The sequence below is a fragment of the Salvia hispanica genome, chromosome 6, assembly GCF_029641045.1.
Source record: "Salvia hispanica isolate PSC_SH4W2 chromosome 6, Shi_PSC_v1, whole genome shotgun sequence".
Classification (NCBI taxonomy): Eukaryota; Viridiplantae; Streptophyta; class Magnoliopsida; order Lamiales; family Lamiaceae; genus Salvia; species Salvia hispanica.
The window spans coordinates 42,642,377-42,655,513 of NC_142697.1; the positions used below are offsets into that span (position 1 = coordinate 42,642,377).

The following is a 13,137-nucleotide window of genomic DNA, read 5'->3' on the forward strand; positions in this document are numbered from 1 at the left end:
ATCCGTCATGATTAAAGTCAAACTGAAATAATTTAAAAGTTACCCCTTTTGTAAATGGAGAAGATGCTCTTGTGAAAATGATGAGAGAAATAAACTCAGTCTCTCATAATTTTTAAAAAAAATCTCCTTATTTTCTTTCTTCTATACGTATTAATATCAATTAATTTCATTTAGACACAAACAAAAATCCCATTTATTTACAAATCTGTTTTGACAAAGTCAAACCGCATTTAATTAATGCCTAAACTGATATTCTCCTCCTCTATACAATTACTAATTTTATTGAAAATATCAATGGTTGCAGCTAATCAGGACCTAATATTTTTCGACTATATTACTAATTCACCTCAATATTACATGTTAATTTTGATATAGTTCTTTGCTTTCTGAATTCTTGTAATGCTAACTAACTAGGGAGTAATATTTTATGTGATAAACACCAACCTGATTGACATATTTAAACTATACCTGATAAGAGACATCCACATAGAATCAACCATATTAGATGAATTATGTTCGTTTGGGTCAACTCTCTCTTTTCCAATGGATCATTGCGCGTCAAGTGTCACGTTTGCTTCTTGAATGACAAGAAGGGTTCTAACCCCTTTGGAACGTTTCAACTATCTCTAAAACAAGAAAAGAACAAGAGTGCAATTCAACTCAGCTACATAGGTTGTTCCGGTGAAATCAGTCTCACGTAGTTAACATTCACAATGACGTACACTTAGAATCAACCACATAGGTTGATCCGGTGATATCAGAGACATATATTGGTCTGGTGAAATCAGTCACATGTAGTTAAACTTCACAATTTTGAATAAAAGACATCCACTTAGAATCAACCATATTAGATGAATTATGTTTGTTTTGTCCAATCCTCTTTTTTCCAATAGATCACTACGTGTCAGGTGCCACGCTTGCTTCTTGAAAAGGTGGTATGACCAAAGAAAAAACAAGCAGTGCATATTACAGTTTGTCGTCCTCCTTCATCCACCGTTGTATAGCTTCAAGGATGAAGAATAGCCCGAGACTCTTTCCAACTATCCAAGGATGAAGAATAGCCCAAGACTCTTTCCAGCCAGAACCAGGGATAACCTCTAAAAATAAGTAAAAAAATATTACAAAATTGAATAATCACATTCAATATAACAGCCGAAATTTTAGCATACTAAAATTAAATCGCGCGAAATCAATAATCGCACAAATAAATGGTGAAATTTAAAGCTATCATGGATTTTAGTAAGTCGCGGCCGGAAATCAATAATGGCACTGGTGCAAATCTCAAATATAGCAAATAATCATTTGATGTATGTCCAAAGAAATGATTGAGCTCGCAGAAGTAAAACAGAAAACTTATGGCGGGGAGGAAGCTATCGTGGATGTGGTTGTTGAAGTTTCATGCTAAAATGGGGATGAGGAGATATTTTTTGATCGAGTGGGAATTTGGAGTCACACACGGTTGCTTTATACTCCTTCATCCCGGCCTAAGTAAAACGTTTCTATTTTGACACAAGAATTTAGGTAGTGGTGTTTAGTGAATTAAATTATTAATAGTAAAGTAAGAGAGAGTAAAGTAAAAAAGAAAAAGAGAGAAGATAAAGTAAGAAACAGAGAGGAGTGAGTTGATTGTTGCCCGAAAAAGGAAATGTCTCACTTAGATTGGGATGTACCAAAATAGAATACGTCTCACTTAGACTGAGACAAAGGGTATATATGACACCGAAAAATTTAAACCTAAGACACACGCTATAGTGTAAGCGGAACAATATAATACTTTATCCGTCCCACTTTAGGAGTCTCATTTGAGTTCAGCACGAGTTTTAAGAAAAGTAAAGGAAAAATGTGTGAAAAGAGATAATTAAATGTGGGTCATGCTTTTATATATTAGTTTTATAATAAAATGTGAGCGGAAAATGGTAAGTGAGATGTGGGGCCTATTATCATTTATGGAATAATCTAACAGGGACTCCTAAAGTGGAACAGAGTGATATTATTTCTTACACAATTGTATGGCATAATGAAATAAAATGGAGTAAAATCATAGAAGAATAGCGCCTCTTGTTCAAATATGGAGAGAAAGCTTGATGGTTTCATCTTTGGTAATTTGGGAGAAGTCTCATCTTTGGTAATTTGGGAGAAGTCTTAGAAATTGGAGTGAATGGAAGTTCAAATCTATATGTTATACATTGAAGAAAGAAATTGGAGTGAGACAACAAATGTGGGCATATTTTCACTTTCGAGAATATAGACGTTGGTGACTGAATAGAGTTTGTTAGAACTTAGAAGAAATAAGAGTATTTGATTTTGAGAGAGAGAATAGAGACATCAAGTTTTTTTTAAATATAATTAATATATCAAATTACTAATATAATTTTATTTGGTGGAACAAAATTTGATTGTTTATCATCACTCTTCTACTAAACTAAGCACTTTATCAGTGCCAATTCCCCAAAGTCAAACCAGATGAATGTGGAGTAGGAGTATTATATACTGCCGGTGAGTCCGCATAAAAAAGAATGAACCCATTTATTTTCTGTCATATTACATTAGTCCCCTATTAATTGATAGTATTAATTTTTTTTTTCATCCATCTTTCATTAATTGAAATGCTTATTTTTACTATTACATTTGGTAAAAAATTTATATTCCACTAATTCATTTTATTCACATTTTATTAGTCCATAAAACTATATATTCTTAAAAAACGGTTCACATTGCACTAATTAATTCCACCAATTTTCACTATATTTTCACTGCCAGTGGGTCCTGCCCCGCATAAAAGAATGAGTCCGAATAGTCTGCTATTGTGTTGTGTTTTTAATTAGTGGAGTAAACAAAACATAAAACTGCATAAATTGTTCGAAGAGTGATTATTTTTTAAGTTTCCCAATCAGCACACTGCCCATATATACGATTGATGAAACATTCTTTATTCGATCGGCTACTGTCGAATATTATGTCACGATTCTAGCACAATAACGTACTTAAAATTTTGCACAAGTACTACTCCTTCCTTTCCACATTAGTAGAGTCATTTCATTTTCTGTCCTTATTTTGAAAAAATGATAATAAATAGTTAAAATGTGTTTTGAAAAAATGATAATAAATAGTTAAAATGGAGAGAAAGTAAAGTAAGAGAGAGAATAATGTAGAGAAGAGTCTTATCTACAATATTCTTTTTTTTTACTTTAATTTTTCTCCATTATAACTATTTATAATTATTTTTTCAAAACGAGCGCGTAAAATGAAATGACTCTACAACTATGAAACGGAGGGAGTAATATTTAGTGGAGTGTAGCCATAATCATTTAATTAGCAGTGGAGTAGTACAATCTTGATATTAAATACTCATGTGTATCTATAGGTAAAATAAGCAAGTCATAATAATTTAAGTAGTAGTGGATTAGTACAATCTTGATATTAAATACTCATATGTGTATCTATAGGTAAAATAAGCAAAAAAATTGAGTTCAATGACTTCCAAGATTTCTTTTAAGTTTTAATTGTTCAACAATTTGATTAATAAATATCAGTCTTCTTGCAAAACAACATGAAGTAATCAAAGAAAAAAATGGAGAAGATTCCTACATACTCTCCTTATAATTTTCATAGTTGCATATCTCAACAAGTTTCCCTACTAAAAACAAAGAGTGTGATACTATTTTTATAGTAGTAATAAAATATGACTAGAATAAATTAGTAGAATTTAAAATTTACTTATTATTTATAGTAAAAATGAATCATTACTCCTAAGATTAAAAAAATGATAAACTGGGATACCAATTAGCAGACAAAAGCACTTTTTTATAGTATCTCTTAATTTAACAATTGCACGTTAAAAATTGTGTTAAGTTTCAAGGACGGAGGAAGTAAAAAAGGGGTACTATATGATAAGGGATACTTGTGGTACAAAACCCTTGAGGTTTAAATTGAGGTAAAAGTCGAAAAACCATTGAGGTTTAAATCCTTTTAAAGTCATTAATTTGGGTCGATGTTTGCTTGACAAAGCACACATGAACACATTAAAATCACAGAATTTGAAGTGTATTACAACAAAATATACGTAGGTAACAAAGTGTAGCATCTACCAAACCGCGATATCGAGCCAAACAAATGAAAAGTTCAGATCATTTGTTGATGAAGATCGGCAGCCTGCTGAGCCAGTTCAACAACCATAGCCTCATCGAAGAATTTGTTAATGCTCACATCTTCCGACATTCCCTGTGGAAATCCATACAAATTTATAAGGAATAAAACTACTTCAGAAATATATTCACACTCAAATCAACACATTTAACCCTGTGAATTTCAAGCCGTAATTAAGTCGAAAATGAGGATAGATACTGTACCTTGCGGCGCCTCGTCTTCACCATAAATTCACGAGCTAAATGTTGAATTGGGGCTGGCTCCAACGGACGTAGAACTATACTTTTATCCAACGGATCTCCAGGGACGATAGCCCAGTGATCAAATACGGATACGCAAAATGCCTGCCCTTGAGTATGATACCTCAAGTCTGTCTCAAATCCAAACGACTCTATCACCGGTAAAAATGCCTACAAATTTTAATAATGGAAGTTATGGTAAAAAGAATAATGAATATCACTAAGATACCTGGCTACTTGAAATAAGAGCCTCATACCTTAACGATGTAGGCTGGGGTCCCTGGCTGTGGAACGTCAGCAGTGACGTGACCACGCCTACGCGATAAAACTGTGTATATTGCGGAAACACAGTCTATTGGAGTTTGTATCTGAAAATAATACCCATTAGGATACAGTAAAAAAAAAAAGAAAAGAGTTGCAAAGGGCAAGAAATTAGTAGGTTTTTGCTTACTATTAACCAATCCCTAAAACCAAGCACCCAGAATACATACTCTTTCTGTGTATGTCAGTGGGTGTAATGGCATATACATAACCAACCAAACAATGCTAATATTGGTTTGACTTAGGTTTCTGTAACACAGCAAAGGGTAAGAGAAAAATATTACCTCCACATAATACACTGGTTCCATGAGCCTAGGTGTAGCCATAAGGAAAGCCGAATAAGCCACGCGTCGAGCAGTTGGAATGATCTGGCCGGATTGACGGTTCAGTGGCTCAGGAGCAATCTTGGCATCTACTATTTTAAATTTAACATTTCTGATTGGCTCATCGCATAGAGGGCCTTCTCGAGCTCCCCACTGAAACCTGTTCGACGTACATTAGTGCAACAAGAACACGTGTAAATTACAAAAGAAAAGCCACCAGAAAAACTTACCCTTGCACAATAGAATCTTTAACTGCACTGAGCAAACTCTTGTCCACTTCACTAGACAGTGTATCATCCAACAAAATATTAGGCCCCTGTTAACGTAAATATGTCATTAATTTATGTAAGAAAAAATTTCAAAGGAACACCTAGATCAAGGAATTAAAAGAACATAATGAAGTCTGAAATGGTGCTATTGTGGAGCAGATATGGTTGGCTAAAAACATTTGATGGACGCATTACTTACCTGCTTCTCAGGACCAAATGCCCAAATAGACCGCGCAGCTAGCAAATCCCAGTCATACTTTGTCTGGAAGAAGTCGCCAAGCTTTTTCCTGGGCCAGTCAATGCTTACAATGCCATTTTCAATGTCCTCTGCAAGTCCTCTCTCCAGTGGCTCCGCAATCTAGAAATTCAAATAATGACGAGAGATATATTACTAAGTAAAATTTCTAGATAGTGAGTTTCTAAATTAAAATAAATGCTTACCATTGTAATTTTATTTTTTTTGTTTGGAGTTTCAGCAAAGCATTTCATTGAAGAGGATTCCACAACTGTTTCACAAAATGAGACAACGGGATCTGCCACCTTTTGACAAAGTGAGGGAAAAAATAGAACGAAAGCCAGTTAGAAAGCTTGAAACCCTCAATCACTAACATAATCTGCAAAAGTAGGACGATGAAAGAGATACAAACCTTTACTTCCACTTCTGAATAAAGCTCCCTGAGGTCCTTCATTATGGAATCCAAGTACAACTCTCCAGTGCCCAAAATTGTATGCTCCCCAGATTCTTCAACCTTTGTGATAGCTAATGGGTAGCTTTTGCTGATCTTCCTAAGACCCTCCACCATTTTTGGCAGCTCACTGGGATTCAATGGCTCTGTAGCAGTTTTCACCACAGGAAGAGTGTTGAACTGAAGGGGTCTAAATATATAGACATCTTCATTATATTCCAAGTTGCAGAGTGTGGCAGTCTTCATAATGGAAGCATCCACACCTTCAATTAGAACCCAAGAACCAGGAGGGGCTTTGCTAATAGGAATCCTATAACGAGCTTGGTAGACCCATAATTTGGTCACTTCTTTCACTGTCATGTCTTCTTCATCATCGGGAGAATACCCTTCTCCCAGTACACGTACCGTCTGGCCAGTCATAATTTCTCCACTGTAGACCCTGCCGAAGGCATCAAAGACGCTGCAATCTGATTTAGGATACAGTTTGGTAATATTAACCATTAGAGGACCTGATGCATCACAGTTCTCCATGGCCTCATAAATTGGGGAGTCCTTAGGACCAGTGTAGATGTGCTCAACCTTCCGCGGTGCAGCATCTTTTGCAGATGGGATGTGTTGAACCAGCATGTCTGTAAACCCTGTGGCACTACCAAAAACAGAGCTACATGCCAATCTTAACAGTGGCCTAACATTCAAGCGATAAGCTGCATTACTCAAAGTCACTCCGAGTTCAGAGAGTGTGGCCTCTACACTCTTTTTATGTTCTCCAATCACTTGACTATATAATTTATAAAGAGGTTCAAGCACAAACTGAACAAAGGACCGTTCTGCTCCACTTACAGGTGGTTTCTTCTTAAAACTTCTGGTATCAGGTTCGTAGTAATAATCACCCCAAAGGCGAGAGGCAAATTTGTTAGCATCAAATGGAACACCGTGGAGTTTAACATATAGCTTAGCAAATGATTGCAAGGTAAATGACCATCCTGCACTGGAACTCGCGAAACAAACATTTCCAAGGGCAGGGTCGATAACTTGAACATTTCCAGCAGTTGAAGATGCAGCCGTAATGTGGTTGTTGATGACTTCAATTGTGTGCCTTAGTTTGTGGTACGCGTCCTTTGGAGGCAACTTGAGCTCAGTTATCAATCTGTCAACCTGAGAATACATAAGTCAGACATGTCAAAGAAAAAACCATCCAGGCAGCATTAAGTGAAATAATCAGAGAGAGTACCAACTTTACAAAACTTCACTGGGTTTGAGATATCACCTTGTTTATCACAACTACAATGGGGATGCGGTCTTGGATTGCGTGGCGTATTGCCCTTTCTGTGTTTACCTATTAACAAATGGGAAACTAAATACACATAGATGGAGGTGGAATCCAAAGTTTGAAAACACACACACCTACAATAAATAAGATGAGCTTACCAGAACTCCTTCTCCAGCATCAACAATTAACACCGCACCATCAGCAAGCCTCAGAGCAGCTGTCATCTCATCAGAAAAGTTAACATGACCAGGAGTATCCATAACATTGCAAAGATATGATTTCGAATTGCTATCCTCAAGAACAAGAGACATTGGCACTGCCTTGATGGATATCCTCCTCTCCTGCTCATCAATTCTCGTATCAGTATATCGCATATGTTTCTCACTGTTCTGATCAAAGGTTGATATGTGATGCGTCTGCTCGACCAACATGTCCATGAAAGTGGTCTTCCCACAGTGCAGGTGGCCTACTAAAGCAACATTCCTGACCAGCATAGGGTTTGACATGAGACCCAAAAGGAACTGTGTTGATACATAGGTAGTTGAATCCTTAACCCCCAACTCAAACTTGAGATTTCGCACAGGCTTAATAATAGGCTGTTCAAGTGGCTGCTCATCTTCATCCATGACTAAAGTTTCCACTTCTTCGCCATAGACCTCCTCAGCAGTTGGGTAATATTTTTTATCCTCGGCTAGGACAATTTGGCCATCCATATCAACATCCTCAGTTGTTGCTAGCCACCCATTTGGCTTTCCAGGGCCATGTTCATCATCAGACATAGCCTCCTCATCCTCAGGAAGTTCCTCCTCTTCCTCCTCCTCCCTATCACTCTCCTGATCGTCGGAATCGATTTCAGGTCCAATATAGTTTCCAAACTCATCGTAAAGATTATCATCCATAGCTCTATAAGACTGCAAAATGCAATCCTAATAATCAGCCAATTGTAGCAAGCTTGCAGCTCAGTAGATGAAATTGGAAAGCAATTCATAACTATTTTTCATACGCAAGCAGAAAATGAACAACTCAAACACCAATAATATCTATCATTGCACAAAATCCATACATATATATACAAAAACTGAATAGTTGGAAGAAAATGCAACTAAACGACTTTCCGGCCAAGAGCAATGAACCCCAAAGTTCCTATGTCAACTAATTTACTGACATTTTTAAAAAATTTACTGAGAACTCTATCACGCCTAATTGGCAAAAACGAGCATTTGCAATTCTAAGAACAATTTAAGTTAAGACACTAGCCAAATTTAGCTTAGTTCTCTATAAATAACAAATTAGGGTTCAGGGTTTAGAGAGAGAAGGGAAAACCTCGCGCAGGCACTGTTTTGGCGGGAAAGTGGTCAAAAAAAAGACGGAGATTATTGGATAAAAAATTGGTGCAATGAAATGATAGGGAGATTAACACTTATACATAAGTAAGTCATTAATCCAATCGGAAATTTTGAGGACTATTGTTGTGGACTGATTTTTTGATTGCACATAAGAGAGAGAAAGAAGGGGAGAAGAAGAAAAATGACCGGAATCCGATTTTCCTTGAAAACCAAAATAACATGGGAGGATAATATAAATCCACTACACTACAGCAACAAAATCAATGGAAAAATCAACAAGGTTAAAAGGTGAAAGCTTTAGAAATGTGAGCTTACTGTTGAAAATTCAGAGTCGTGGGTCCCCTATGATGCGGCGGTTGAGGAAGGCGAGGAGGGAGGGAAAGAGGCTGGCCTAAAGAACTGCCGGTGTACAGCTCCGACCAGAGGGCAGCAGGCTGAGGAGTGAGGGAGATGGGCGCGGTGGCGAGAAAGAGAAAGACAAGGAGAGGCGCCGATCTGAAGAGAGAGATTGTATTGGGCCTCATTCATTATTTTGGGCTTAGGTTTTAATTTTATTCATTATTTTGGGCTTAGGTTTTAATTTTGGAAAACTCTATAATTAGTGTTCTAAATTAAAAAAGACGATGTTATTAGTTTAGTTGTGCATTAGTACTATGTTTTATAAAGTTCTAAAGTTTACTAATTACACAAGTTTCATCCTTTATTGTTGTTGATTGTTTGAGTTGTTGATTGTTTGAAGTGATACTCTCATTTTTATTCGAGCTCCGAGTCTTGTTGCTTTCCCCCTTTCTTTCCCGCTTTTTTAGTCCTCCCCTAGTCGCGATCAACCGTGTTTTCTATCTTTAGAAAATGCGGTCGTGACAGTGTCTCTCTGATAGACTCAAAGGAGCGGCAATGCTTGTGGCAGATTCCGTAGAGGGGTTCGTGATTCGAGTGATATGAAATCCTCATGTGCTCGACAAGATGCTCCATCTTGTTGAACTGTCTGTAGCAGCCTGCACATTTGTTCCTGTTGTCCATGGATGAAGTCTAGTGTGGTTTTCACTTATGAACAAATGCAATTCTTGGAGACCTATTTATATTTGATGCCCATTTTTTTTTCTTTTTTTTTTTTTTTTTGATAGAGAGATTCGTCACCTTAAGTGGCCAAGTGAAGTAGTGTCATTTTCTCTAGAATTCACAGGCGATTTCAGCACTAAACATTCGTGGCAATCCAAATTCTTTGTGGCCCACATTTTTTAGCTGCTAGAATATTTACTGCAGTTACCATATCGGAAAGGCGGTTAGATGATAATTATGCTGTCAAATCTTATGGTAATATTTCAAAGGCATATATGCTTTTCCAATTATACGTATTGCATGGAGTTATATATATGGACTAATACAATCATGTGAAGATTTTAGAAGATAATTCAAAGCAAGATCTTGGATTGGATGAGAATTTTTTCCTCATCTATTTTTCTTTCGGCAAAAGCAATGCAACTCAGAGGATAAAGTACTCAACCCACCTCATTGATCAAAGGTAAAATTAATCTTCAGATTTTGCAGTTTTTATATGGGAATTTTTTAATTCGGCAAAGGGATGAAATATTCGGAATAAGGAGTTTGACCGTGGGATCTTTCTTTTGACTGGAGTAGGGCCAAATTATATTAAGATGCCAAATTAGTACTCCATCCGTCCCGCTTTAGCAATCTCATTGACTTTTCTGCTCTTTTTTTGTAAAAATGATAAAAAATAGTTAAAGAGGAGAAATGGTAAATTAAGAGAGAGAATAATATAGAGAAGAGTCTTATCTACATTATTATCTCTCTTATTTTACCATTTCATGGCGAATCTATTTTACTCACCCTTTTGTAAAGAAAAGGGCATAAGATTCTCACACGGTCAAAAGCATTGCATGCACACGCATGGGTCATAAATTCTAGGGATCTCCCTCCGTCCGCAAAATATTGTCCATGTTTAACTCAGTGCAGATTTTAAGAAATGTGAAGAAAAATGAGTGGAAAAATGATAGTGGAATGTAAGCCTCGCATTTATATATTAGTTTTATAATAGAATGTGCGTGTAATGAGTTAGTGGAAAGTAGTGTCCAGTTAACCGAAAATAGAAAGAAAATATAAGCAAAGTGGACAACATTTCACAGATGTACCGAAATGGCAAAATTGGACAACATTTCACGAATGGAGAGAGTATTTTATTTGCCACCATTTGTCTGGATGTTCAGTATATGCTAATTAGGGCTTGAACTTTCTCTTCCCTATACGGGGTTGGTTAGGGTCTAGGGTATTTTCGATTTCGGACAACTTATATACCTAAGGTATAGCTAGGTTTGAGAGTATTTTCGATTTCGGACAATTTATATCAAAGCCATTCGTATTTGTCAATATTGGAACATAATCACCCATGCTATTAGACCAAACCAACTGACAATAAGACCCATTAGATATTCCAGTTGATAATTTTTTATGCTGGATAACTCACATATAAATATCTCAATAAATTTCATTAACGTTCGATATTATTTACCCTTATTTACGATGGCATATGGATCGCAAAGAAATTTTCCTTTCGATTAATACCTTTATACCCCAATAGAAGTAACTCAACAATGACTAATTATTTGGTCATGGATTGTGACATAGATTATTATGGTCAAAGTTTGACCACACTTCTTTTTTCTTTACGATCTAAGTATATACCATATAATATCTACTTGTATTTATATGCATCCGTCATGATTAAAGTCAAACTGAAAAAATTTAAAAATTACCCCTTTTGTAAATGGATAAGATGCTCTTGTGAAAATGATGAGAGAAATAAACTCAGTCTCTCACAATTTTTAAAAAAAATCTCCTTATTTTCTTTCTTCTATACGTACCAATATCAATTTCATTTAGACAATAGACACAAAAAAGTCCCATTTATTTACAAAAATCTGTTTAGACAAAGTAAAACCGCATTTAATTAATGCCTAAACTGATATTCTCCTCCTCTATATAATTATTACTAATTTTATTCAAAAGATCAATGCATGGTTGCAACTAATGATCAGGACCTAGTTTTTTCGACTAAATTACTAATTCACCCCAATATTACAAGTTAATTTTGGTATAGTTCTTTGCTTTCTGAATTCTTGTAATATGCTAACTAACTAGGGAGTAATATTTTATGGGATAAACACCAACCTGATTGACGTATTGAACCTGTACCGGATAATGACGAATAAATAATTAAGTTGGAATATTAGTTGTGAAGGAAAAATGTAAAATCAGAAACGACATGTACAATTCCTGCTCAAACACAAGAAAATATAGATTAGACACCATAAAATTGCATCTCATAACCCAACACCAAATATACTCCTATATCTCACAATTTAAATGACTATTATCAATTTAATTTATGAGCTAATGAACCCAACCATCGAGCAAGAGGTTACACCATCAGAATATACTGTTGTTATGATGTCATTTAAATATTTACCATATAGCTTGGTAACTATAATTAATACATCAATTAAACTAATATTGTTGCAACACTTATCCACCTTGTTGCTTTCGGGGCTTGTCTTTCTCCTGACATATCACATTAATTGTTAACCAAAAAAAATTGATAGTTCGTCTATTAATTTAATTTAGTTTAACTGCGATGAAAACAGACACTTGAGATACAGTTAATTTAAAATTAATTAAGAAAATGAAGTGTCCAGAAAAACAATGCGTGTCGATAGGGATTTTGTACTATCATTTTCATGAGTTAGGAAATCCGATTCAAGCACTCAAATTTGCTGGAAAAGTAAGAATACTTCTTCATTAAGGGTTTAATTACTTTGTAGGGGATAAAAATTACAAATTACAAACCTATTTTACCCTTTATATATGAATTTATTTAATTTATTTGGTGAGAGAATCAAATGGATTTATGCCCATTGACGATACAATAATAAATAGTAAAAATTTCTGAATTTCTTTTTGATCAGTAAAATAATGTAAAGAAAATGGGTATAAAAGGGATAAATACATTTAAAAATTAAGAAATAGTATATAGGTGGGAAATACATCGTACTCCTACTTGATATGCCTAAACTTAGGGGTCATAGCATCATGTGATATCTTTACGAAGAATTATACACTTTGCTTGTTATGCAAACTTTTTAAGTAGCTTACACCTTGAAAATGTTTACTGAGTTGCTTAGTATATTAGTAAAGAAATTCGTACTTATCTTTTGAGCTTTGCAAGCAAAGGTTATATAGTTGATCTCAACGATAAATATTCTACTATATATTCAAATAATAATAGTAATAATTATTATTTACGTTATATTATACTCTCTCCATTTCACTCAAGATGACCACATTCTTGAGTGGCACGAGATTTTAGGAAGTGTTGTAATGTGAAATAAAGTAGAGAGGAAAAATGTAGTTGAATATTTTAATGAGGATAGATGAGAGAGGGGGTTATTTCCAAAATTGGAAAGTGACCATCTTGATTGGGACAAATAAAAAAGGAAAGATGGTCATCTTAAACGGGATGGAG

The 13,137-nt window shown here is 35.3% G+C and overlaps 1 protein-coding gene across 1 annotated transcript; it reads right to left on the bottom strand.

Annotated features, from left to right (window-relative positions):
- Window positions 1-3,935: 3,935 nt before the first annotated feature.
- LOC125205464 (110 kDa U5 small nuclear ribonucleoprotein component CLO-like) lies at window positions 3,936-9,110 on the bottom strand. Its single transcript, XM_048104408.2, has 11 exons — window positions 8,916-9,110; window positions 7,413-8,165; window positions 7,252-7,320; window positions 5,946-7,139; window positions 5,740-5,838; window positions 5,498-5,656; window positions 5,260-5,345; window positions 4,991-5,189; window positions 4,643-4,753; window positions 4,350-4,556; window positions 3,936-4,221 (listed from the first exon to the last, which is right to left on the bottom strand). Exons 2-11 carry the CDS (start codon window positions 8,151-8,153, stop codon window positions 4,123-4,125), a joined length of 2,964 nt encoding a protein of 987 aa, XP_047960365.1. The 5' UTR covers window positions 8,154-8,165; window positions 8,916-9,110; the 3' UTR covers window positions 3,936-4,122.
- Window positions 9,111-13,137: the final 4,027 nt, after the last annotated feature.

Bases quoted from the DNA above. Each gene is read 5' to 3' on its own strand.
- LOC125205464 (XM_048104408.2), bottom strand. From the start codon at position 8,153: ATGGATGATAATCTTTACGATGAGTTTGGAAACTATATTGGACCTGAA. The intron at 7,140-7,251 runs GTGATATCTCAA...ATGTATTCTCAG, and splicing joins TTGTAGTTGTGATAAACAAG to GTTGACAGATTGATAACTGA. The intron at 4,754-4,990 runs GTAATATTTTTC...TATTATTTTCAG, and splicing joins AACCAGTGTATTATGTGGAG to ATACAAACTCCAATAGACTG.